Source organism: Haliotis asinina, chromosome 9 (genome assembly GCF_037392515.1).
Source record: "Haliotis asinina isolate JCU_RB_2024 chromosome 9, JCU_Hal_asi_v2, whole genome shotgun sequence".
Taxonomy (NCBI): Eukaryota; Metazoa; Mollusca; class Gastropoda; order Lepetellida; family Haliotidae; genus Haliotis; species Haliotis asinina.
In genome coordinates this window covers 28,776,220-28,802,935 of record NC_090288.1, presented here as the reverse complement: position 1 = coordinate 28,802,935, position 26,716 = coordinate 28,776,220, and the positions used below count along the sequence as shown (strand labels likewise).

Here is a 26,716-nt window from a genome sequence, read left to right as displayed (position 1 = left end):
AAAATATAGCCATTAATTAATTTTATCTTTTCATGTGCAGTGGCATTTTGTGATGTCATATAGATAATATTTGCATAGTTCTACAAGACTCCCATCAGGCCCTATAATCAAAATGGCGGCAAATTGAAGCAGACAACTAGAGATCTGTGCACTGTGAGGAATGCTGATCTAGAAATGCTCTATTTCAGTAACATTATTCAGTGTACGCATGTGACAGTATTTGTATTCAATATTACACGATATCCCACAAGTAGGAACGACGTGATCAAATTTCTTGATGAAGTGTTGCTTTCTCATAATATCTAAACTCCCCTATCTAATGTAGGATTTTCTAGTTTTGTGGCGATAGTATGCCATTATTTGCATTCAGGGGATATTCAGTGATGTCACTGACATACAAGTTCTAATTTTGATATTGGTACATTGATGATACATCTCGAATCTCAAGTAAGGCATAATCTTGATATATGTTTTAAAGCAGCAGAGAAAGAAACTGAAGAAGAAAAGGTGACAGGTTATTTGAGTGTGAAAAAGTGTCACACCGTTTACAAAACTGTGTATAATATTGCTCGGTATTTGCACCCAGTTTACACAATTAGCACAACAGTCCATGAAAGGAGTCATCATATACATTACATAAAGGAATGACATTGAAGCAATTAATGAACACATAGGTCCAAGTTTGTTAAAATTAGTAATCAAACAGCGATGTTTTTGCAGTAACTTACTCTTAGACGCATGTAGATCACATAATGACTCGTAGCCCTCTGATATAACTGATAGATGATCAGCTGATGACTGCCAAAGTATTTCTACTCATGAAGTTTATTGTTAGATGTCCTACGATAATTATGACATTATTGACTAGGTATCTGTAGTCATTACACAGTTGTATGGTAAAAAGTAAACTTGTATCTGCTCTGAGACTTTTCACATAAACAACACTGAGACACTGATATGTTTAGGATGTTTAGGATTAGAACTGCGATAGCATGTAATAATTGTTTTTACATTTTTGTATCTTAATATTTTCTGAAAGTTTGGCCCTTTCAACTTTCCATTGGCTCTTTCGACTTTTTCAATTTTTTCCCTTTGGCCCTTATGATCTGTGCCTCTACTGGCAAAATTACAAATATCTGTTTGTATTTCAGATGCAACAAGATGACTTTCATTAATGCTGTATATGGTTGAATCCAGAGATTGTTTATGGCTATCAATCCCCTGTTTTCAAATTACAAACATCTATATTCGAGTCTGAACTGTCAAAGTGTCAACATGTCAAGAGATTCTGAAAAGCCACCTGAGAAGAGACGAAGAACAGATGATGAAACTGAGGCAAAGTATGATGAAATGTGGGATGATGAAATGGTATTCAGCCAAGCAGATATACAAAGCATCGATGTGATGGCCTCCCAAGCATACACATCTGAAACAAAGGAAGAACATCCAAAATCAAATGGAGGAACTCAGCCTTATCTGCTTGGCAGAAAGAAAACTACATGCCCAATCAGTACAGATTTTCAACAACCTGTTTCCCGCCCATCTGTATCTCAGACCTCAAGGAAGTCTTCTTCATCACTGTCTTTATCAAGAGGATCATCTTCAACTGCATCAACAGCATATCCATCCTCAACATCAAGCAATCGCAGCAGTGGCGGAAATGTGTCAAGCAACAGCAGTATGGACTCTGGGAGAGGAGACTCAAGGTTGCTACAGCAGCCCACTGAGGTAGGCATATACTCATATCTAAGATTGAGGTTATTTGTGTTTAGTATTTTCAGCATATCATCTCTGTCATTGCATAGTCATGATAATTGTGTAATGGATTTGGGGCTGATATGAAGAAAGTCCAGTTATGCAGTGTTTGCACAGTCCTTCAGAAATTCTTTGATAATACACAGAGTGGTAAGAGTTCCTCCCATCTCAGATAAGATTTATTCCTTGATATATCCTAGAATTATCAACAATTACTAGGGGACTCACAAAAATAAGTAAAAGCCCCCAAATAAAGTGTAGTATATAGAGTTGAACTACTTAGTATTACATCTGTTAATCTGCAGAAGAAAGAATATTGGGGAACAGAAGGAACTCTTTCCCACAGAGTACACATTTATATAATCTTGGGATCAACTTTTGCAATAACTAGGCTTCATATTGCTACGTTAATTATGTTGTCAAGTTGCACTCCATGTAGATAACATTTTCCACCAAAAGTGCATGGTACTGAATACTGTTGGTATAAATTTCACATATTAAGTAATTCTGTGAGTATCAGGTGGATCAGTTATTTGAAGAAAAAAGAAAACAAGTCGATTTTCATGTTCACCACCACATAGGTCACACACTATACACACAATCTTGAAACACTGTTGAAAACAATATGTATTTGTTGATGGTGGTCAAGATTACAATTACATATGTGTTCAGATATAAAAGGCATGATCATTCACAGTTTTTTATGTCGAAATGTTTCAGAAATCTGACGTTAAAGACGCCTTGTATACCAAAGATGGTGAGATTAAAATCCTAAGAGAATCACTTAAAAGGAGAGAGGCAGAGTTGGTTAAGATCCGAGAAGATCATGTTCATCTCATGGACCAAATGACAACACAGAAAGCTTCATTGAAAGAAACCTTCAGAACTGATATGGATAGATTACAAACTCAGCTGCAGTTCCGGGATCAGGAATTTAAAGAACTTGAGGAGAAATGTAGACTTATGGAGCAAAGACTCCAGGCTTTTCACTCAGGCTCCCCAATGAAACATTCAAGCCCCAAATCTCGGAGTCCTGTCAGTCGGAAAGTGAGGCCGGACATTTCACCAAACTCTAAAACTTCCTTCCCTTCAAGACAGAGCTTTATGTCTGATGAGAGGGAGTCTAGTGAACCTAAACCATCAACAAGTGCTGCCCAGCAGGAACCTGGTCCTCAACATGTGCTGAGTAAAGGTAAGCGGGATATAGAATATTGGACTATTGCTGAAAACAACATAAAACTAAACTCACTCACTCACTCACTAAAAGCAACATAAAACTAAACTTGCTCACTCACTCGCTTGATATCGCATCTGATTCAAAGTCAGCTTTCGCTATGGCTTGTTTGTCTGGCTTCAGACATGAGTTGTAAGTTCAAGTGATTAGTATATGGATGAGGTGAGGTGCAATGGGGTTTAATGTTACACTTAATTATTCTGCTCATGTGACAGTATGCATGAGTTTGTATGTATGGCTGTTGGTACTAGTCCAGACTTAAGCTGTTTTTTTACAGCTAGCCCACTGAGATACCTTGCTGCAGTTGTGCATGAATACCCCACTTAGACACATTATAGTGACTCTGACAAATCTTTGTTGTACCTATTAATGCCAAGAGCTAGACAAGGAACAACAAGTACCATATTATAACATATTTTGGTATGACGTGGACAAGGATTGAAACCACTGCCATCAACTCTCTAGATGGACATTCTAACCTCTACTTCATGGAGCGGGTCAGTACATGGGCAAACCAACCAGTTAATAGAAAAGCAGTGTTCTCAAATGATGTTTCAAAGTTTCACATGTCTGTCTGACTCACTGAAAATCGAAAAAAAATCAAGCCCACATTTTGTATTTAACATTTTGTATAATTTGGCATTGAAATTGTTAACAAATGTAAAATTTATATAAATGCAAAATGTGACCTGTCTCATGACAACTTCAGTCAAAGTCATTGTGAAATGTACATTTGAAGTGGACACTGGGGTCAGTAGGATGTAGACTTCCACAGGACCATTGGTGAATCTGCCGGATTTGTCTGAGGATCAGACGTTATTCATTAACATTAGAAAAGTTGTCATGTTTTGTCAACCTTCAAACTATACATCATCAGTTTCAACTGACAGGAATGATGAAAGAAAATATGTTTGAAAGAGAGCTTTGATGCTGAGTTATTTCTTATTATTACAGGAAAGACTCAGCCAATCAATGTAAGGCCAGGGAAACCAAGGACTAGAAGGCATGTCCTCAATACATGTATGACCAGAGGTAATACTCGGGTTTAAGTCCCTTGAATTTCAGTGCTGATTTGAATAGGTTATTTATGAAAAAGTATTACAGTGTCTGAAGAGAACACTTTGAAGACATATTCAGGTATTGGCATAGAGATTTTTGACAATGGGCCATTTTCAGGATTATTAGCAATTTTCTGTATTTAGAATGGCCGCTGTGCAAGTTATCCAAGTATCAGTTGTAAATTTCCAAATTTTAATGGGCCATTTTATATTCTAAAGTGCAAAATGGCCCATGACCCCTGCCTTTCGCGATCCCAGCATATTGTCTAATTTCACCTTGTGATAATGTTTCTTACCAATAAACATGATAACTAAGGGAACACATGGGAATTTGTGAATGTGTCACAATGTGAACATTCATTATCTACAGCAGGGCTCCAGATAAGGACCCTATCGGCGTATGTACAGATAAAAAATATGCACGATACGGTAGGAAAATAAGCAGAAAAAGTTGCACATATGCACAACAGCAATGGTGTAGTCTTAGAATCAATTACGGACATATTTGTCTGAAAAAGTATTGCTCTATTGTTTATTGACCTGTTTACACAAGAGTAGCAATGTTGTGGTGCATATTTGAAATGAAACATGAGATTACTTACACGCCATTAAATTCCATTCAGTACTCTAACTTTTCCCCATGCTGTTATATTGAAAAAATAAGGCATACATACTCCTCATGTTGAAAAATTATCTGTAGCCCTGTGTGTCTCTGTATCATGAAATGAGAAATGGTATTATTTTTTTATTAATCTCAATGTTACCACTGTGCACAGTCTGCCCCATTTAGTGTTTTCTGTCAATTGCCACAGGGGAGGTAACTGGTCCTTGTTTGGTATATCACATGCTGGAGCATCATCCGTCCGGCACCCAGGATCCTGGCGACCATGGGGTTATCGGGCTGCTGCATACACCTGCCACCCAACTCAACTTTCACAACATACAGTTTGACAGAGATTCAACATCAAATATCCTGTCACCAGTCAAAAGCAAACGGTGAGCATTTGTCAGAATCTGAAACTTGCTACTTGAAAATCCTACAACTATAGAGAACAGCAAAAGGAATGCAAGTTTAAATAAACGAAATCTTTTAAAAGTAAGCATTCATGTTTATGTCTTCTGTTTAAACGCTTGACAAAAGGTTGCGTTTCTTTTGCTGTTCAGTATATGATCCGTTAATATGTGTCTTTGATTAAGTTGTATAATTTCTGTTTGATAAAGGAAGTCATGAAGCTTCTTAACAATTTTAGAAGTGGAGGAGAATGATACTTTTTCATGGACAGAAAAAAGTTCATTTCCATAAAGGTATCATCATTCTTTTTAGCAAGCTTAAAATCTGCTGGTAGTAGTTTAAGACCTACTAGCACCTCCACAAAACAAAAGTGGAAGTGCACTGCACTCATGGAAGACTACAAGACTATATAGAGTCTGAGTATGCTCATTCTCAGAAGGATCTTTTCAGTATTATAAACATGACACCACTGTTGGAGGGTCTGTAGTAGATGTGTTTCAAGAAAAGGTGTTAATCTGAGACTTTGTAAAAGTTACTAAAAGTAACACTAGACATGTTAGGTTTTTGGTTTTCAGATTGTCTTGGTCAATATACCCTAAATTAGTAAATGTAATTCAGGCTTTTCAGATTTAAAAAGTTTCAAACATCACCTTTGAAATCAGACTTAACAAACCAATCATATTTTTTTATTTCAGTTAAAAATGTAGCATTTTAAATTCTGTCTTCTGAAACAGTAGGTTGGCTTCTGGTTGTTAACTGTCACCACGACGAATCAGTCATGCCAAAAAAAGAAACACACGTAATGATGTTATTTTAAATTTCAAAATAGAAACATCTTTTTCAAATATCTTGACCTAATCAGACTTAAATGTAATTATGGTTTAATGAGAATGAACTTGTTCTCTCAGGAATGAACTTGTTGCTCACCAACATGACATCTACAATGCTCACAAAACTGGTATGCAGTGACATGACATTTTTCTGTTCAAAGGGGTATAAAACACTACCCACTCAGTTGTCAAGGTTACAGATAGTAACAGTGAGAAGTAATTTGCTGTTCCCACAGGTTGTCTGACCTACAAGCTAGTCTACAGAGTGCAGATTGTCCTGACACATGCAGTGTTGTACCCAGAGACCACTATCTCATGGCTGTGGAGGGGCTCCAGGATTTGCTCAAGTCTCAGTCACAGTGCAGAGATACTGTCCTCAACACTGACTCACACCTTACTCACACAGAGGAACTGTCTGGAGCTGTGTTGATTCTGCCCCTTATAAATGACTACTTGTCTCATTACCTTGATATATTAAGTAACTCCCCAGTTCAAGGATCTTCATCAGGAACTCTGAATTCCAGTTTGGGTCGTGGCAGTGCAAGTGAAAGCTCTCTGGAATCTGTGACAAGCTCTATTGGTTTGTTACTGAAGGACTACCAGAATTCTGCCAATAATTTAGAGTGTTTATGTTTGACTTCCTTACGGACATTACACAAACTGGTGATGTTCAGCAAAGCTGTGAGGAGGTCGCTGATGGACAAGACAGACTGGAACCATAACCGATCGGATGCTAGTTTGGATGGATACCGTGCTTCGGCGGACAGTTCTGCATCAGGAGTAGGTCCTTGTTTCAGCACACCACATCATCTTCTGTCATTGGTCAACCATTCCATCCGTCTTTCACAATGTTATGATCTTTGAATTGTCAACAACAGACAGGTCTTGTCAAAAATATCTTTGACTTACATATCTTCAGACAAGGTTTATGAAAAACTGCTGAAAAAAGTGTTCACATCACCTGAAAATACAGACTCTATATACATTACTTTTACCTGTATTATGACTCCATGCATGATTACTTTTACCTGTAGTGTAACTTCATGCATGATTTCTGTTACCTGTAGTATGGCTCAAAACATGAGTTCTTTTGCCTGTAGTATGACTCAATACAAGAGTACTTTTACTTGTGATAGTTGTACGACCTGAGACTTGGGGACTCCAATGTTTTTGGCCTAGAAGTACATGGTGGTTCATTGAGACCAAGCTTTGGGTAACATGTAATCTGCTTTAGTTCCTGTTGGAACATGTTTATTCTCCTAGTTCATCCATTGCAGGAAAGTGCAATGGACACAGACGTGCCAGTTACATCATCTTCCGATAATGACACAATGTCCTTGGATTCTCGAGTGACATTCAGACAGTTACAAGAACTCAACCTCCTGAATAAGATTGTGAAGCTTGCACACCCACAGGGAGAGGTCAGTTTCAGAAGGAGCTCTCAGGAAGTCTCGTGGGGTTTATTAGCAATCAAGCTATTGGCATATTGGTCAAGCTCACCATACCTGTCATATTAGTAATACCTTGTTTGTTTCCAGTATTTGCAATTCATGTTTGTTTTGTACTTTTAATAATTATGTATAGACCATTCTGTTACAACAGTTCGAGCAATACGCCTGTAAATGATTTTAAGCCCGTACATCATTGCTGTGATGCGTATCTGCTACTTTTTCCACATTATTTCCTTCCATATCATGCATTTTCTTTATCTGTACATACACCGATACAGCCCTTATCTCGAGCTTCATTCTAAGCAAACATACACATAATTGTGTATACATTCCACTACATGTATTTTAAGTTTCCAATTTAAGTTATGATTCAAGATTTGTGTTCCTCAAAATTACAAATTGACATCCATAAATTCTTGACTTTATGTGTATCACTTCTAAATGCCATTCAGAGACTTTAAAATTTGAAGCATGAAGTGAAGGGTATAACTTAAATGTGTTAAACATAAAAGACCTTTTTGTTTTGTAATACACTGTATTGAAATAGTTATGCTTGTTGCTTAACTCCATAGCAATATTCCAGCTATATCACTATTACCTGTAAGGTATCAAGAACCTGAACCTGAGAGTGAAAGCTTTGTTCCTGTCAATGTTGTTCGTCTCCTGTGTTTTTCAGCAATTTGAAATCCTCCATGACCTTCCCATGTGTTGTGTTTCAGTCTTACAGTGTGTGTATGGTAGAGGAAGCACTTGACATCATCATCGTGCTTGCCAGCATCTGGAAGGATGACAATCACTTTAGGTAAACACAAACTTACATCTGTATCTCAAGTTTGAGGTTATTACATGGCATAAGAACAAGACAGTTCAGTGGTTCTCATCTAGGTCAGAGATTTACGGGATGTAAATTCCTGCGTCCTATACACATAAAAATTGACAAAATATAGCAACAAAATTTGACAGCACATCAACAGAGGTGCAGAAAAGTCCAAATACTTTTTGTAAAATTTCAATTAAGTAACAGGAAGTTATCCCTGAGTTTGTTACTTGCTGGGTTATGGTATCATTTGCAAAGTAATTACTGTAACAATGTGATGATCATGATACACACTACAATTACTGAATTACAGCAATGTTACTACATAGTATTAATAATAATATTCAAGTGTTTGGGACCCCTATTTTCAGTGTTCAGTGAGGAATTGCTTTGGCTAAGATGGACATTTCTGATTCAAGGTGGTGATGGAATCAGTGAGAAAATGAGTATTGTTTTCAGTCGCTTTTAGCAACATTCCAGAAATAATTCTGGTGACGCCAGAAATCTGCTTCACGCACTGTACCCATGTAGGGAATCGAACCAGGTCTTCAGCATGATGTGCTTTAACAAGACTACCCAGCCACCATTGTTTGAGATAGCTGACAGGTGATAGGTTCAAGGACCAAAACATCCTTCATTTAGGTTGGTAGCTGAACTTCTTGGCTTCACTTGAAAAACTTTAGAAGAGTCGTCAAGTCTTCAGGCATAAAAGTTTGAGAGATTGTGATGCTCATTGCATTTTTATATTGTTTCATTGTTTAAGGTTACATACTGCCTTGTCAAGAGGTGCCATGTTGTGTTGTTTGGAGTGTAAGGTCGGCATGACCCACTGGGGAATCATCACAAGAGCAGTCACAATCCTAGGGCATCTCACACGCACACAGAAAGTTGTACAAGTTCTCTGCACCAAGTCAGGTAAGTGTTTAATATGTCAAGATGACCCAGAGAAGGGATTCTACAGTGAAAATATTTCAACGCTTGAAATATATATAGATGATTGTACTTAGTGTACAGAAATCAGTTCTACTATCACTCTATCCATGTACAAATACGGTATCTTCATTCTCCTGTATATACCTGAAAACTGACAGTAAAATTCATTGGGGACTGGTAAACTGAGAGGTAGTCAGACACTGTGCTCATGAAAATATAAAAATCTTGGGTAAGCGAAATGACTCTTGGCTGTGCTTTCTTTCAAGGTTGCAAAAATTGTTATGTTTCGGAAATTCCCAGACTAAAAATAGCTTTGTAATGACAGTCAGTTTGGCACCTTGTGATTGGTCGACGTAATCAGTCATTCGGAATTTTCAATTCAGTTTTTAATACCTTAGATTATAGCTTAGAACATAATGATCCAGAGAAGTTTTTCTTTTGTTTAACCACATGTCAAAATGTTTGCATCAATATTTACAGTTTGTTAGCAAGTTAGTATGCTTACAGTATGATAATAGGATATGACCTGATTGGTAAATTTGTAGGCAGCCAGTGGCAGTGGAAACACTGAAGACACGAGATGACAGTGCCTTGTTAGGGACTGTGTGTTAAGGGTGTTGGCTTATGATATGATGGTTAATGCAATTTCAGGTTTTTCTCACATGAGCAAATGTTGTACATATGAACTGGGTGTATGTTTAGTCTTACCTCTATTTGAGTTAGTCACATTGTGGCTGAAATACTGTCAATGTGATTATATATTTTAACTCACTCACTCTATTTGGACATGTAAACGTTTAGGGGTAATGTGGCATTCCTGCCTTGGTTTAAAGGTTCTTGCAATCAATGGATGCTTCTTTTATCAGCCCATTACAGATAAGACCATTATTGAAACCTTTCATTAGAACAAACATCAAGGAGGTGGAAGATATAATTATACCTAAAGAGTTTTGACATATTTGCTGATAACTGTTTTCTTGGCAGACTTCCCTGTTCATGTAGGAACTGTTAGTTCTTGAACATTGTAACTGATTGTTCATTTTGAGGACTTTACTAATGTCATTGAAAATACATCTGTCAACCCAACTTTTGGGGCACCCCTTTAGTCAAATATTTTTCAAATAACAACTGATGACATGCTGTTAACGTTTATTGAGGTGATCCCTTTGACGTTATAAGAAAACATAGTTTGAACTGTGTGGTTCACTTGGGGGAAGATTGCTTAGGTAAGTGTCATTAAGATTCATCTTTCTTTTGGTGTCAAGCGACGGGGTGTAGTTCCAATAAAGGTAACAGTTTACAGGATATGTCAGAGCACAGGTCATCATGACCCACTTTTTGTGAAAATGAAACATTGTTTTATATGCACTCAAAAACAGGTTAGGTTGTCAACAAAGGGAAGAGGGTGATTCATAATTTGAATCATTTTTCATAATTCGATTATTTTGAGCATGAATGATGGCCTTCCCCTTTCATGTTCAGAAGCTTGTCCACTCCTGCATCTATACCTAGTGAGCCTAAAGCTGAGTGACGACACAGCCTGGGACACGCAGGAGGTCATCTATCAACAGGTCAGCTCCCATGTTGTTGCCCTTTGAATATCAGAGATCATAATGGTCGAAAAAGAAATAATTATGGCTAAGGACATGCTTTATTATTGACCAACTTTTGTATTTGGATGATGCAACATTTCGATAGAGATTCCTGTCATTGATTGTCACTGACTTCTACATGTAATCCCTTCGCATGCTCAGTCATTGCATTGTTTCTGTACTGCCCCATTAATTTCTTGTTCTTGTTAATAATACTCCTGCTACAAAGTAATTGGGCATATAGCGTTCATTCCGTCCATTAGTCCCAAAACTTTGTCCGGAGCATATATCTCTTAAAATTTACATGCTAGGTTCAGCAGACTTCACACACAGGTTAATCATCACCCATTGATGTGCCTTTTGATATTTTGAAGTTTTTCAGAATTTTAGGGGGTTTTTTTTGCTGTTTCCATAGAAATACAACTTAGTTCCAAATGTGTTTGATGATTTTGTCTGGAGCATATCTCTTAAAATTTACATGACAGGTTCACCAAACTTCGCTCACATCATCAGAGGCTGACAGATGACAATAAGAAGTGAATTCAAATTGTGCTGACAGACAATTGATAAAATAATGGTTCATAAGTAAAACAGACAATATATTTATCACCACACAGCGCGTTAGCATGAGAGAAACAGTCACAGCTATGGCGCGAGGTCAGTGATCAGTGAAATACAGCGATCTCTCATGATATGGCATATGGACCTTTCACACATTCTTGTACATGCTAAAATAGTGCAATATTCAAGTTAGTAATCGCGATAAGCAGGATACTAGTATTTACATTATATGCAATCATCACCCGGATTTATTAACTTTGTGATTACATTGCCTGATAGATAGTTAAGTAATACAATTAGGTATAATTATTACACTGCATAATGCATTTCCAATCCAACATTACAGCGTGATAGACAAATATGTGTGGCTCTACTTCCAGACAGTGACGTGCTTGACTAACATAGCCTCAGATCCTACTGATGCCAGTACCATCCTGGGCAACCACTGCCCCTGCACTACAGAGGTGAGGCTGACATGTTCTTTACACTGGACAGTCTTCTCTACACAGTGATGATGCCACAGCAGGCATACTTATTTGATACGTTTTGCAGAACAGAGGTCATGACACATATAACAATGATTAATTGTTTGTACATGAAATACTCACGGCAACAGTGCTGATCTAGAGCCCAAAACAATCTTAGGTGTCCAACTATTGTAAGGTAAAGCAGTTTTAGTATTATATGTATTAAGATCATTAAGTGAAAACAGGACCTGTTTATATGTAATTAGTTGAGGTAGCTCAATTAGTAACTTGCAATCAGACCCTTCTGTTTACAGGATGGGGGCAGTTTGGTAGCCTAATGGTGAAAGTGTTTGCTTGTCATACCAAAGACCCACATTCAATCCCTACATGGGTAGAATATGTGAAGCCTATTCCTGGTGTCCACTGCCTTGACATTGCTGGAATATTGGTCAAAGTGGCTTAACACTTAAATCACTCACTGCATTGCAGGATGGTCATGGTAGATATATGCTGTTTTGATCAGATCATATACTCACAGATGCAGTTTCAAGATATTCACACCCTTACTCTCTTAATGGTGTATTTGCAGGCTGGTCGGTGTCTGGTGGTGTGTATGTTACGTCTCTACCAGCACAACAAGGGGCAGCACCCAGCACACACTCTTCAGAGCTTGTGTGATGGACTTCAACTGCTCCAACTCCTGCAGCAACGGCAGGAACAATACCTGACAGACCGTGACTATGAGCTGCAGCATGACTACGTCACTCTTATATGTGGGCTCACATCTCTCTTCAGGCAGTTGCCTGGCAATCAGGAGACTGAGTGTAAGTTAAGGATCCATGTCATATAATCTAAAACAGTGACAATGCAGTTACACTACACTCAGCAATATTCCAGCCACATGGCAGAGACAGTTTATGAATCATACTTGAAATAATTTCTTAGGGTGACAGAACACCTTCACTTCATGCACAATTTCATCCTCAGACTTAAATATTAAACGCCAAGTCTGCACCAGATGACTAGATAATTTAAACTGGAAAAACTACTCAGAATATTTTATGTATGAACAAATCAATAAATCTGTGACTTATGTATATTTGACAAAGAGAGTATTCATGATTTAATTCATTTAGGTTTTCTTTTTATCTGTCTATGTATTTTGTTTCAGTAAATGCATTGACAGACCTGTGGGACTTCAATCAAGATGATTCTGAACTGTCACCAGACAGTGATCAGGAAGATTCCATGGAATCATGAAGTCTGGTTGCCATGGTATTGGGGCTTTAATCAAGATGATTCTGAACTGTCTCCAGACAGTGATTAGGAAGATTCCATGGAATCATGAGGTCTGTTTGCCATGGTATTGGGGCTTCAATCAAGATAATTCTGAACTGTCACCAGACAACAATCAAGAAGATTTGATGAAATCCTGAAGTCTGGTTGTCATGGTTTTTAACAGCTTCATAATGTGAGAAGATACCACAGATACCATGTAATGTAACTATAAATAGTGATGAGGATTTGAATGTGCATTCATAGACGATCATTGCCCCATGTGTCTTTAACAGACAAAATGAAACACTGATCATGTAAAATCTGATCACAGTGCTTGCTGAGCATTGCCTCAGAATTGTTTGATAGAATAATAACACATATCAGTTAAAAGTTAATTTTTGGTACTTAGAGAAAAAGCTAGATGTAACAAATCTGGCAACGACTGACATGTATATTGTGCCATAAGGGTTCCTATTCATGAAACTGTGATAATCTTGACTTAAATGATGCTGCTCTGTTAAACCGTTAAGAAATTGTTATGTACACTGCAGATTTTTAGTCAAAGATGAGGTTAAACTTTTGTAATTTATTGCTGGTGCCGAGGCATTGTTCTATGCATGTCTTTGTGCAAAAAAAATGTCTTTGATATACAACAAAAGGGGTCATCTTGTACAGTATAGCATTAAAATGAACATGTACATTATTTAATGTATACATTATGTAATCGCAAAAGAATACAGAAATTCTGCAAAATAAAATTTCTAAAACTGATATGTTTGAAAAAGTGTTGCTTATCAGTAGTCCCCAGTGCAGGGACTGAGAGCTTGAGGCTGGACTCAGCAATACTCAAACTATATGACAGAAGTCTGTAAATAAGCAAGTCTGAACAAGACAATCCAATGACTGACATGAGGATCAGTCTACAATGTGACATATGATTGTATGCATTAAGCAAGTCAGTTAGCTTCTTGATGTGATCCATAAAGTCACCGCCACAATCACAGTTTGCTGAAGACTGATTCTAACCCATTTCTTCACAGGAGAAGCAACAAGAAACCACATTTAACTCAGTTCAAGCCAAACCTTGTAACTAATGGTGTGTGGGTAACCTAAATTTGAAACAAAAAGATGAAAATGAAAATAAATGCTTTTGCTCCTATTTAAATTCTTGTGTGACAGGTATTGTTTGTGTTTTGAGGGTTTCCTTGAAATATGTAAAAGGTCTACATGGAATATCTTGACTGCTTAAATATAGTTCTCTCTACAGAGTTCTTCTGGTGTCTGCACCCCTACGATAGACACACGTTGCCGTGAAAACTAACCATAGTTTGATTACAGTACATGCCGATTACACAACTGAAAACCAAGAAACGGAATGCAATGGAGTAGTTACTGTAGGAGGCAGTTGATGACATCGTGACGTCAGTTACACTGTGACGTAATGCAAAATGTTCAATTACAAGGGGGCAGACTAGAATGGTGCAGTGACGTAAAGCAAAAATGTGCACATTATCATCTGTACTGTAAGTATTGTCAGTGCTTTTGATCTTTCACCGAAGTCGAAGTCATTTGCGTTGGTAATTCTTTATGTCAGTTTACGTTATCAAAACAAGCAGGAAATGAAAAAGAGATGTATGTCTTTGACCCTCACCACTGGTAAAACGGACAAACATGTGCATGGTAGAGACAAACCACGCCAGTACCGACTGGTTAGAGTATAATGTGCCCCCCATCAAGCAATGCAGGTCTCATGTGCGACGACTGACTGAATCTGATAGACTGACGGGAGTGGCTGATGGCGTTTCATCCACAGGCCCTCGTGTCATGGCGAGGATTAAATAAAAAAATAAAAAGTCTGAGATAGTACACAGTACATGTACTGTGAGGCGTTTAACCACTAAGCTATCCCACCACCTGTAGACAATCCAGTGATTGACAGTATGACCAAGGACACCAAAGATTCCATGCAATTCACCCAAACCCTGACTCTACGTTCTAACAATCAAACAATCAACACGTATGGTTGGTGACCTATTCCAGCCGGAAATGCATGTGAAGACCGTTCGGATTGCACCGGTGCACATATACTGTATTACACCTGTGTTCCTGCTCCAGGAAAAGGAGCTCCAATTAAAGTCAGTCTAAGTAAACTTAGAGGAATAGGAAAAGAAAGAAAGCTGTCGACTGACAACACCTTAAAAAAAACCCTCAAAACAACTATTGAAATTGTAGAAAACACTTGAATGTTTTCGGCAGGATGGGTGTGATCAAAGATCCCACCAGAATAAAAGAGTTATAGGTAAACTTGCCAAACATTCACTTGGTTTGTTTATTGTTTGCCACACTAGCAAAATTCCTATTTTGTGGCAGTGCAGTGCTGTGTAAATTATTAAACCTAGACCAGACAATTCAACAGTATGAGTATCGATCACCAAGTCAGCAAGCCGGACCACACCGCCACCCTCTCCCTCCCCCTCTTATGAAATAGAAATGTGGAGCTGTTTCAAAGTCAGATATATTACAGTTACTGCTTTAAAATACTATGTGACATTTGGTTCTCAAAGCATGTACAACGTGTAGTATTTTTATACTTATATACAAAGAAGTGGGTTGTGATTGAGTAATGGTCAAGTGAATTTATTGCCACATAATATTTCTTCCACATAAGATTCCGTTAGAATCTTACATCACCCAGCTTCATTGGCAGAAGGTCTGTTACTTGGAAATTACATGGTTCAGAGTTTGTATATCAGTCAAAGGTTCACGGTTCCACTTGACACTGACTATGCTTCACCTCTTGACGTCTATGAATTCTTTTAGGATATAGTAATCCAGAATTCTACAATGTGCAACAAAAGTGGAAATGAGTTATGCACCTACACATGCAAATTGAAAAGACAAACCACTCTGTGGGAACTGGAAGAGAGCATTTTATTCTTCATCAGTAGAATTACAAGAAGCACCTCTCACTTGTCTTTGTGATTCCTTGTCATAATATGCTGAAAATACTGCCAATGTGACCTTACATTTTGACGCACTCACTCACTCACTTTGGGACTCCTGTTTCTTAGGTTAGGAATCAGATCTATGGAACAATAACAGATTGTAATCCAAAATGCAACCCAAAGAGTCTTAGTACATTTGTTAATGATACAGACAGAAGTCCTTTTGAAAACTGACACAATCGAAAAAAATTTCAAATACCTCTGCCTCGGACAAAATTACTGTTACAGGCGGAGCCACAGTGGGGTGCGCACCCCTCCCTTTGTCCTGAAATTTTGGTAAATGACTGTTGAAACTCAGGTGAAATTGAAGTTTGCACTCCCGGATTTCCAATAGTGTCCACTCCCCATTTCTCAAAAAGCTGTATCCGCCCCTGGTTATTACATGTGTAAAGTAGCTATCAGTTACACATCTTTGCTCACATTATAATCGGCAAATTCCGCCTGAGCTCAGAAAACTTTGTAAACATTCCTGATTAAGAAGGCAAAACTTTTCTTGTATTTTCTTAGCTGTACTTGAGGCTTTTGCTTAAGATCTCTTTCATTTTCTACAAATTCATCAAGGAATAGTAACAGGACAGAATTAATTACTTCAAAATTCCCCAGTTGGTCCTTTCATCATTTTATCTCATGCCAAAAGCAGACCCTTTGATTTCAGTCCCTTGTGGTTGTGTACAGATGCAGCCAAGGAAGTTGGGATCTACTGTCTTCAGTATTGATAAAATACATGGACCCAGCAGCCAGTTCTGTTCTGACTTTCACAGATGCATTGTTTTATATGCCACAGTCAGAAATAGTTAAGCTCTGTCACAATGCAGTGTAATGTAAGGAGTCCACACCAGGTAGAGCAGAGACTGATAGCATGAGCAACATATCACACCCAGGTCACACATCATATGATAACCACAACCACTTATTGCTTCTTTTGATCACCTTCAACACACAACAGGCGATGTGGACCAATTCTTCTATAGACTCCTCACTTGGTCAATACACATTGTATGCATTATGCATTAACATATGTCTATCAATATTCACAATTATCCTCATATGAGTGACTGAATTGGTTTTATGGTGCTTTCAGCAATATCACAAAGGGAACACCTGAAATCAGCTTCACACACTGAGTCTGGGTGTGGAACTGAACCCGGGTCTTCGGCATGATGGGCGACCACTTTAACCATAAGTCTGCCTCATCAATCCAGTCCTCACATTGACATCATGCCATGTTCTCTTGCACATGGAGGTTACTGTGGTTACGGCTGCCATCTGACCTGACCAAAAGGTGGAAGGTATCCCATCCTGTTAGAACTAGCCTTGCCATCTCCACAAATCCACATATCATATGTCCTTGTAAATGAGATCATATTTAGGGATTTCGCTTGGATCAAGAGGACTCCGGACCATCACTTTGCCTTTCATGGCTCCTCGGAACACTGTCTCAACAACGTCTATAAAATGTTGTTTCTTCTTAAAACTGCCAATGAACTTGGTGTTGTCTGGACTCCTAGCAAAATAAAACAAAAATAAATCAGATTTACATCTTATGATGATTGTTCTATATCAATCAGAAATGCATGCATTACCAGCTAATGGTAGCACACTAAATGAGTGAAAACTGTTTTGACACCACCAAAACAACTAAAACTACCTTAGTGATATGTACACATTAATTGCCTGTAGTTTATCTTTGGAAACAGAAATATCTGAAGAAATAAAAACGTTTGTGGCTGTTCAGATCTGATTTTGTTTTGGTAAATAACAAATATTGGAAAGGTTCTAAAAGACACCATGATGCTTGGAAGTATGACTAATATTTATAGTTATGATTTTAACACCACAATAATGAGACCACCAAACAATTACAAATGCATCCACTTTCACTGCATTTGACATTTGAGACAATGAATATTTTCTACTCAAAACTTGACATAGGCCTCACCCCCAGTCTACTTTCATGTGTTGAGCATTGAAGAAAAAGACTGTTGCAGGGATGAGAGTGATGTCAAAGTAGGTCCGATACACTGGCACTGCATCCACATCAACCAGGCAAATGGTTGCCATCTTCGCCAGTTCAGGGGCGGCCTTGGACAGCTATTTGTAATACACAAATATTATTACATAGGTATAGTTGGGGACAGTAGCCACAAAGATTGCAGCTACTGTGTTTATTATCCTTGTCACACCGAATACACAAGTTACAAGAGTCTATTAAGGTATATGTAAAATTCAGCTTCATATATCAAGCTTCATCAGAAAGACTTCCGCCTGTATCTCCATTCAGTTTCATTCTAGTCAAATCATATCACCTTAATATATATTCCTCATTTGATACCCGCAGTAATATTGCTGAAATACTGCTAAAAGCAGCGTAAAACTCAATTCACTCACTCAACTCATAACTGTGAGTCTTCAACTGTTTCTTCAGTTGTATTTTAACATACTGAAAGTCATATCCAACTTGTAAAAATGCCACTCAAAGAAAGTTTTCTCCACTGTTAGAGTTTAGGGGGGATATGGGTGGATAAAGTCTTACCATGGCGAACAAGTCAAAATGTCAACATGAAAAAATAGCTACTCTGATCCCAGTCCAAATGACAACACACAAAAGTCAAAATGGCCATACCAAAAAGTCAAAATGGCCACAGAAAAAGTTAAAATGGCCATACATTATTTTCTTTTCAGATTAATGAGTATTGTTCTTGAAAAACTTTCCTTATTGCTTCTTTCTGATAGGGTAGCGTTTTGGTAAGATGACAATAAGTAGTTGACACATGCCAATTAAATCAACCCTTGTCATGATACTTAATTATATAATGCTGGAAAGAACTTTACTGGATATCCCTCAAACATGGCTGTTAAGCGCATGAAGTTTTCGAAGATCGAAGATCGTCCGGGAAAAAACAGCATACAGTTGAGTGTGATGGCTGTCATGGGTGGACTCACAGGACTTGTGATACCACGCATCCGGTACCCTACATGGTAGATGAGTTCATATTCTACAACACTTAACCAAATCGCTAGTTCTTCCCATTCAACTTTTCGAGAGATGCATTGTGCATCGCGAAATGTTTGCTACTGTGTGCGTTCGCTTCTTGCACAACGCAATCACATTTATCTACTACAACTAGATATCTTCTGCACACGAGACAGTGTTTACAGGTGGCGCTGTCATCTCGATGTACGCAAGAAATTATGGGGGAAAGAAATACAGTATGGTTCAAAATTATTGAGAATAGCTAAAGCATTTCATATTATTAAACGAGAACAAATCAGATAAAATTGAATGTATTGTGAACGTGAACTGACCTTTTCATGTTGTGTAGGTAACAATTTAATATTTTATCAAGTCTCCTTGAGCTTCACGGCACAGTCTAAGACGGGTAGGCATACTTCCTATCAGAGAGGTTAGTGTCTCGTGAGTTATGCTGTCCCAGTATCGGACCACTTCTCTCTTCATGTCTACAATTTTTGTCAACCCCTTTTGATTCACACATTCCTTCATCATCCCCCAAATGTTCTCAATGGGATTTAAGTCAGGACTATATGCAGGAAATGGTAATGCAGTCACATTTTTCTCCTGAAACCACTGCTTGGCATGTTTTGCGGTGTGTTTAGGATCATTATCTTGCTGCAAAATCCAGTCATTTCCATAAAACACATGTGCACTTGGAAGGAGAAAATGATCTAATATGTTAGTGTAGCGTTGACTTGTCAGATTTCCCTCAAACACACACAGCGGGGTCGTTCCTAATAAGGATATCCCTCCCCATACATGAAACTTTGGGCTGTATTTAGGTCGTCGATACAACGGTGCTGACGCAGACTTTGTCCATATTTTCACATTATTGGGATATACCGATATTGAGCTTTCATCAGTAAAAATCACATTTTCCCATTCAAAGTTTTCATGTGCCAAACACCACTCAACACGCCTGTCTTTATGTTCTTGTTTCATGAGAGGAGAAGGAATTCCAGTCTTTTTCTCCCATCCAAGATCAATCAAATTTCTTCTAACTGTAGATTTTGATACAACTGTTGATCCCCTTTCTATCATTTCATACCTGATGTTGGAGATGCTTGCCCTTTGCTTTTTAGACGCTAAAATTCCCAGCCGGACGCGATCTGAGAAGTCCAATTTTCTGGGTCTCCCTGCTCCTTTCTGGTGCCCAAAATCCTTTCCCTCTTTAAAATTCTTCCTAATCCTATACACAGTAGAAAGAGGAGTTCCTGTTCTCTTTGCCAATGTATTTACATCATCAATTCCTTGATTACACAACTCAAAAATCAACCTTCTTTTATCTTCAGCAGACATTGTTGACAGTGCTGAGGAAAATGACGTCCGCTACAAATTCAGGGGAGGTAACTCTAATTGTACTATACTCAGTAGGCCAAGATGAGTTACCTCCCTTATACCATTACTTAGTTTTAAGTATCAGTGAATCAGTTGAGGTGTTAGGATAGCTCAAAGTAAGAAGAAAAATTCTCAATAATTATGAACCAGACTATACCCTGAAAACATGGTTCCCCAAAAAACATGGTACGGCACGGTATATGAGGTCTAATGAAGCTCCAATCAAGAAAATGACACAGTGCAGAATGGGCCCGTCGAAGGGTACGTTTCTGAATTCAAATTTTGGCTAGTGTACGTTTCTGTATACGATGAACATATCTGTAGTTCTGGTAATGAACCCTTCCGTCTGAGATAATCTCTGTGTTTATTTACGATAAACTGCTTACGATATCATCCATCTGCAGACAGCCATGATCATCATCTCTCCCAAATCGTAAAACCAAAACTAGATCCTCTGTGGTCTTTATGGTATGGTCGACCTGTTTTTTCGTACTGAGTTTAGGAAGAAGAAAGCTCATCCTCACGACACTGTATGATCAACGTTGCGATGTTCACTGTTAGTGGCTGGGCACCCGTCCTCAAACGCAAATAAAACAATGGAACCAGTTTTGAAACGGCCTTGACCTCAGCTCCGGACCCATACAGCATAAACAATTTTCTAGCACCACGAAATGTATCGATTATTCATATTGTAAGCCGAAATAAAAATTAGATACATATATTTAAAATGACCAGATATTTTTGAATTGACGTAACCCAAAAAGTACTGACTTTACCAAGTTGCCATTGTCAATGAAGTAGAGTCACTAGAGAACCGCATGGTCTGAGCGAAAACTGTGGCATAAGGTCCACGCACAGGACAAGAAAAAGGGGAGATTAAGAAATACTGTTGTTGCCTTAGAAATGTAAAGAAAGCCTAACCTTTTCAAGGTAACTATGTGAATCGGTAAATTTTGAAAACCAGGCAACACCCCGAGTGATCTGACAGCACAGTAGTGATTTCAATGAGGCCTAGGCCCTAACAAACTAAGGGTCAAGAGGGCCGAAAAGGCCGAGAATTACGAAGTCAAAATGAACGATAGAAAATGTCAAAAAGGCCGTGACAAAAAGTTTAAAAGGCCGAGGTGAAAGTCAAAAGGGCCCAACAGGGAAAAGGGATAGCACATTATTTATTGACACACATAGCATTGAAACACAAAAACATCATATCATTAATAAAAGGTCACATTCGTTCAAAACTTACTCACATTCATTCATTATTTGCACAAGTTCACATTCGTTTAATAATTACACAAGTTCACATTCGTTTATAATTTACGCACATTCATTCATAAGTTACATGTTCATCCATTAATTTACAAGTTCACATTCAGGTCACATTCGTTCAATATTTACACAAGTTTACATTTGCGCATAAGTCACACAAGTTCATTCAAACAAAGCAGGGGCATACACTTTGGAACACATTGTCAGGATTGCATTTTGGACTGATCTCCCCCTCTCTGTGCATCCGTCAAGCCGCAAAGATCTGAGTTTGGTCAGCAGATGCTGATTTCTTCAGAAATCTTGTGAGTTTTCCATCATGGAGGAGGTGGGCTTAGCATGGCAGAAGGCTGGTTTCTTTATGATGCAGAGAGGCATTATCTTCATCTGCAGACTGGTCTTCAGTCATATCCATGTGTAGAGAGCAGTTGGTAGAAGGGACTTTTAAATATTTTGAATGTCCCAAACTAAACACTATTTTTGCAATTTACTATGTAATTTAATATTTTTTTTATTTTTCGGTCCTGTTTTCGGACGTTTTGACTTATCATCTTTGGCCCATTTGACCATTAGCCTCAGCCCTTTTGACTACAAAATTGATCATATACTGTGGTTTAAAACAACCTTTGTAATACTTTGTCCTGATTTGCATGTGCCTACTGGCCAACAAGGATAAGTTGAGCACTGATCTGATAACTGACCTGTGTTACAATGTATGTGTGCCTCCCACTAGCACTTGCCATTCTGAGCAAAAGGGCCCCTGAGGTTGACCGCCATCAAAAGTAGTGCGATGGGTCAAGTGGAAGAGTCTTATGAGCAGGTGCAGCTACGCACAGAATCAATTTCATCATTATGCACTGCATGTGCACTGACCTACATCTGTTCTACCTTTCACAAACACAACTGTCTTGCAATGCCACATTCTTTGCAACGGTCCAACTTATCTTTGTTTGCAAGCAGTTTCCCTTTTAACTTATGGAAGTTGCCAATGTAATGTACTGTGTCATAATATGTACTCTCACCATCAACATGAAACTGATATTTACCCTCTAATTGCACTCTCTATTTTCATTAATAGGAAGCAAACAACAACTATAAACTGATTTTTTCTCCACCATGCTGAGACAGTTGTCACGGACGCATTGTTGGGTACAAGGGTTAATCACGACATCAGTAGAAAGACCCATGCAGAATGGTAGTCTTCTCTCAAGGCATGTATGGACAATGGTTTGTCCGAGCAGGAACCAGAGACTGAAGTTGCCAAAGCCTGCGTTGTGTCAGTCATCAAGGCTGCAACATGATGACATACATATGACAAAGGAAGAGAAAGATGCAACTGCTGAGAAAGTTCTTGCCAATCTCGACCCAGCTAGACAAAAGAAGCTTGATTTGATTAAGCTTGAATATGATGTACTCCAGCAATCACGTGTAGATGTATGTCATCAACCACTTTTACAACCTTTTCTCTTTCATATCTGAGAATACTCATGACAATTCAGGGCGAAAAAAACAACAACAATTGGTTCCATAGAATGCATAACATACCTCACAATTAATATAACAGTAATTGAAACAAAGAATTAGTAGTACTGAGTAGGTTGTCAGTGTTCTTATTTGCTTCACAAAAGTAGTGGTGATTTTGTTTATTGGTTTCAACTGCAAACCTCAACTTCTATATCTTGGTTTCTGTTCTTTCATGATGATTATTTACATCTGAAATTTCCTTAATATTGTTACAGGTACCAGAGAATATCGTACCATCAGACTGGCTAGAATTACTAAATTTACCGTCACAAAGCTCGAGGAGACGTCTGTATCGTTACCTTGTGAAAACGGAGAGGAAAAGGAAATCTGCAATAATGAAAAAGGCCAAGCGGGCTCTTTTGAAAGCAGAGCAGACTCCAGAACCTGAAGCAGGAAGAGAGAAGAAATCAAATATTATTTTCCCAATGTATAACAACCCAGCAAAACTCTATCGTAACAATAATGTGGCACATTCAATGATATTTGGACCCGATGTTGTCATAGATCTCGACTTTGATGACCATATGCGAGACATGGATTCTTCACATTTAGCAAACCAACTTTTCATGGGTCACAGGTTTAACTCTGAGGACTCAGAACCTTTTCATATGATATTTGCAAATGTTTCTTCCTCGAATAGAACCATTCAGTATATGTCAAAAAGATGTGGTTTTTCACTTGACAAAATGATGTTCACTGTGACTGAGAAGGATTATCTAGATCTGTATCCAAAAGAGAAGCTTGTGTATCTCACTCCACATACGGACAATGTCTTACCCAAATTTAGTTATGATGACATCTACATTGTCGGGGGTCTCATTGACAAGGCCATTACAAAACCACTAACTTTTGCCAAAGCAAAAGAACAGCGTATTAGGACTGCAAAGTTTCCTCTAGACAACTACCTGATGTAAGTGTTTTTATTTTCTTCTTTAGGCAACACCGATTTCATTTCTTGTTTTATGAATTTTTGTCCTCAATAAACCTAAAGGCAGGAATGAAAAAAAAATAAAATAAAATCACCAACCAAAGTAATATTCCTTCTAAATACTAAAGTATTTTATGTTTTGCAAGTTATGAAGTGTATATGGGGCAAAAGAAACAATTTGATAAAATTTTATAGTAAGTTTACATTGCTGGCTTTTTTTTTTTTGAGAGGGGAAAATTTATTTGTATGATTTTTCTTATTCTTTAAAAAAAATATGGCAGGTGGATCTGTAAAACAAGAAATAAAACTGGCTTGGCCTTAGCTAAATTAGTGGATATTCTTGGTGAAAATCGTAAGAGGCGACTTATGGGATTGGGTGGTCATGCTTGCTGACTTAGTTGACTCATGTTATCGTATCCCGATTGCATAGATTGATGCTTATGCTGTTGATCATTGGATTGTCTGGTGCAGACTCAATTGTTTACAGATTGCCACCACATAGATGGAATATTGCTGAGTGTGACATAAAACTAAACTCACTCACCTTTCATGCCCTGGACACCATGCTTGTCATAGGATCTAGGATCTAACAAATTAATAAGTGTGGCTACTATGGATATTGTGTGTGGTGAGGCTGATTGTGTCAACATACCCTGAAACAGAGGTACTTGTAACACTAAAAACTGCAATTAAGGTAAATACTGTTACTAACAGGATCATAGTACTTTTCACTGAAGCTCACATTTGTATATATTTGACTTTTCTCCCTTTTAAGATCCATGTTGTCCAAGCCCAATCTGAATATTACTTTGTTCTGATTTCAGCTGGGAGAAAGGAGGAAAGAGACTGACAATTGATCAAGTGATCAAGATTCTGGTGACACTCAAACACAGCAACTGTTGGAAAACTGCACTTCAACATGTACCATCACGAAAAGTTGTCAGATTCTGAGAGGTGCAGAAAGAGCAAGCACACCTGCTAGGTTACACAATGGCAAAGAGACACTTGACCTCAATAATGTTAGCCTTTGTAAATAGATGACACTGTGTTGAGAGTTATGGGTGGTTGAGATAAAAAGAGAGTTATATAAGTAAATGTGGATTTGGCTTTGTGAAACAAAAACACAAGGCACTATACAGGGTTAGATTCTAAATCAAGTATGTTGTAAAAGTCTTTTATGTGTTATGTTCAGTCATGAATACCATTGCTTCATATTTTAACCACCTTTTATATCATGTGTTCAAGACATTAAATATATCTAAGTAACTGTCCTTGTGAGCCAACTGTTCTTGTAAGACTTTGCATGAGTGCTGTTAAATATACAAATGCATGTATGTGCCCATACATACCTGTCAGACCGCACTTTGAGGAAACTCCTGATGACTAATGCATTGTGCTTTGGGGTAAAAGTATCAAATACATTCAAACACTGTTGTGTTAAACTTTGATGTATTTGACTGACAGTCTTCTCAAAGTAAATGTTCAGTATGCGAAAATTTCCAAATTTTACTAGCCACTCAGGCTAGCTGTGCATGATACTAGTGATAGTTACTAACCCACAGAATAATTCACTATCCCCAAATTTGAATGTAAAAACTAACGAAGAGGTTATGTTTACAAAATGATGCCGTGAAAATTCACGGGCAAGTTAGGCCAGTGATGTGACTGGGTGGGACATACTGGCTCAACTGGATTTTAACTAGCCATGGGCCAGTGGCTTTTTTGTTGTCTGATGTTGGGTCCCTTCAAATGCTTTCCTTATTCATAATAGTTTTGTTGTCTTGAACATCATAACTTAAAGTATTTACAAAGTTCCTTCATCTTTAAATCTTGTGTCCCTGGATTATCTGCTTAGCTACAATTCCTGTTCAAGGGGCTACATGTATTCATCCCTATCCCTATATTAACAAAGATGTGACACAATGGCTTGTGTCTACCACCATGATTGTGGTTTCTTGTAATTGAAGAATTAAAGAGTTCCTCTTTGTTTAAGAGTGTGTGTTAGTCAAAGAGTAATAAACAATACAAGGATATCCCTTCTGTCTTCATCTATGTGTGCATGAGGGACCACTTCCACATCGGGCTCCGAAGCACCAACAGCTTCAGTCAGTGGTCACATTAACGCGTAAATACCCATGAAGATCCAGGTTAGAAGTGATCTTCAGTGACCCATGCTTGTCGTAATAGGTGTCTAATGGAGCAGGTGGCCAGGCTTGCTGACTTATTTGACAAGTCATCAGTTCTCAATTGCTCAGATTGATGCTCATGCTGTTGATCGCTGGACTGTCCGGTCCAGACGCAATTATTTACAGATCATCGTCATACAGCTGGAATATTGCCGAGTGTGGCATAAAAGTAAAATCACCAAATGATGGTCAAACAATAAGGCCATAGCCTATTTTCAAATATCTTCTAGTGAATTGTCACGTCATGGGTGCAATATAAAAATGCCAGATTAAACTTGTCCTTGTTCAGTTTATCCCTTCAACATTTCATTGTTGTCAGATACAGCTTGGTCTGAACACAGAGAATCTGTCATGTACACTAATGCAAAATGTGTTATAGCGATATAATGAATAATTCTTCTGAAGGAAGTATGGAGCACCTCCATCACCCAGAAACATGTTATTATCGTGTGCACTATCTTTTACAGCTTT

At 38.1% G+C, this 26,716-nt stretch overlaps 3 protein-coding genes across 3 annotated transcripts; 2 read left to right on the top strand and 1 right to left on the bottom strand.

The window, feature by feature from the left end:
• The first annotated feature begins 100 nt into the window (after positions 1-100).
• On the top strand, positions 101-13,759 carry LOC137295650 (ATR-interacting protein-like). The gene is made up of 13 exons (XM_067827113.1): positions 101-202; positions 1,152-1,728; positions 2,476-2,947; positions 3,944-4,021; positions 4,860-5,043; positions 6,126-6,669; positions 7,167-7,310; positions 8,060-8,142; positions 8,921-9,072; positions 10,573-10,661; positions 11,624-11,707; positions 12,300-12,534; positions 12,882-13,759. The coding sequence occupies exons 2-13, from the start codon at positions 1,207-1,209 to the stop codon at positions 12,968-12,970; spliced, it is 2,676 nt and encodes an 891-aa protein (XP_067683214.1). The 5' UTR covers positions 101-202; positions 1,152-1,206; the 3' UTR covers positions 12,971-13,759.
• A 2,139-nt stretch (positions 13,760-15,898) lies between these two features.
• On the bottom strand, positions 15,899-21,388 carry LOC137295649 (thioredoxin-like protein 4B). The gene is made up of 3 exons (XM_067827112.1): positions 20,731-21,388; positions 17,933-18,084; positions 15,899-17,497 (listed from the first exon to the last, which is right to left on the bottom strand). The coding sequence occupies exons 1-3, from the start codon at positions 20,860-20,862 to the stop codon at positions 17,332-17,334; spliced, it is 450 nt and encodes a 149-aa protein (XP_067683213.1). The 5' UTR covers positions 20,863-21,388; the 3' UTR covers positions 15,899-17,331.
• LOC137295648 (mitochondrial ribonuclease P protein 1 homolog) lies at positions 20,961-26,092 on the top strand. The gene is made up of 4 exons (XM_067827111.1): positions 20,961-21,274; positions 22,686-23,041; positions 23,347-24,041; positions 24,884-26,092. Exons 2-4 carry the CDS (start codon positions 22,724-22,726, stop codon positions 25,008-25,010), a joined length of 1,140 nt encoding a protein of 379 aa, XP_067683212.1. The 5' UTR covers positions 20,961-21,274; positions 22,686-22,723; the 3' UTR covers positions 25,011-26,092.
• The last annotated feature ends 624 nt before the right edge of the window (positions 26,093-26,716 follow it).

Bases quoted from the DNA above. Each gene is read 5' to 3' on its own strand.
- LOC137295648 (XM_067827111.1), top strand. From the start codon at position 22,724: ATGCTGAGACAGTTGTCACGGACGCATTGTTGGGTACAAGGGTTAATC. The intron at 23,042-23,346 runs GTATGTCATCAA...ATATTGTTACAG, and splicing joins TCCAGCAATCACGTGTAGAT to GTACCAGAGAATATCGTACC. The intron at 24,042-24,883 runs GTAAGTGTTTTT...TTCTGATTTCAG, and splicing joins CCTCTAGACAACTACCTGAT to CTGGGAGAAAGGAGGAAAGA.
- LOC137295650 (XM_067827113.1), top strand. From the start codon at position 1,207: ATGGCTATCAATCCCCTGTTTTCAAATTACAAACATCTATATTCGAGT. The intron at 6,670-7,166 runs GTAGGTCCTTGT...CATCCATTGCAG, and splicing joins CGGACAGTTCTGCATCAGGA to GAAAGTGCAATGGACACAGA. The intron at 11,708-12,299 runs GTGAGGCTGACA...GTGTATTTGCAG, and splicing joins ACTGCCCCTGCACTACAGAG to GCTGGTCGGTGTCTGGTGGT.
- LOC137295649 (XM_067827112.1), bottom strand. From the start codon at position 20,862: ATGAGCTTTCTTCTTCCTAAACTCAGTACGAAAAAACAGGTCGACCAT. The intron at 18,085-20,730 runs GTAAGCAGTTTA...TATTACAAATAG, and splicing joins GTCTGCAGATGGATGATATC to CTGTCCAAGGCCGCCCCTGA. The intron at 17,498-17,932 runs GTGAGGCCTATG...TTATTTTGCTAG, and splicing joins CACATGAAAGTAGACTGGGG to GAGTCCAGACAACACCAAGT.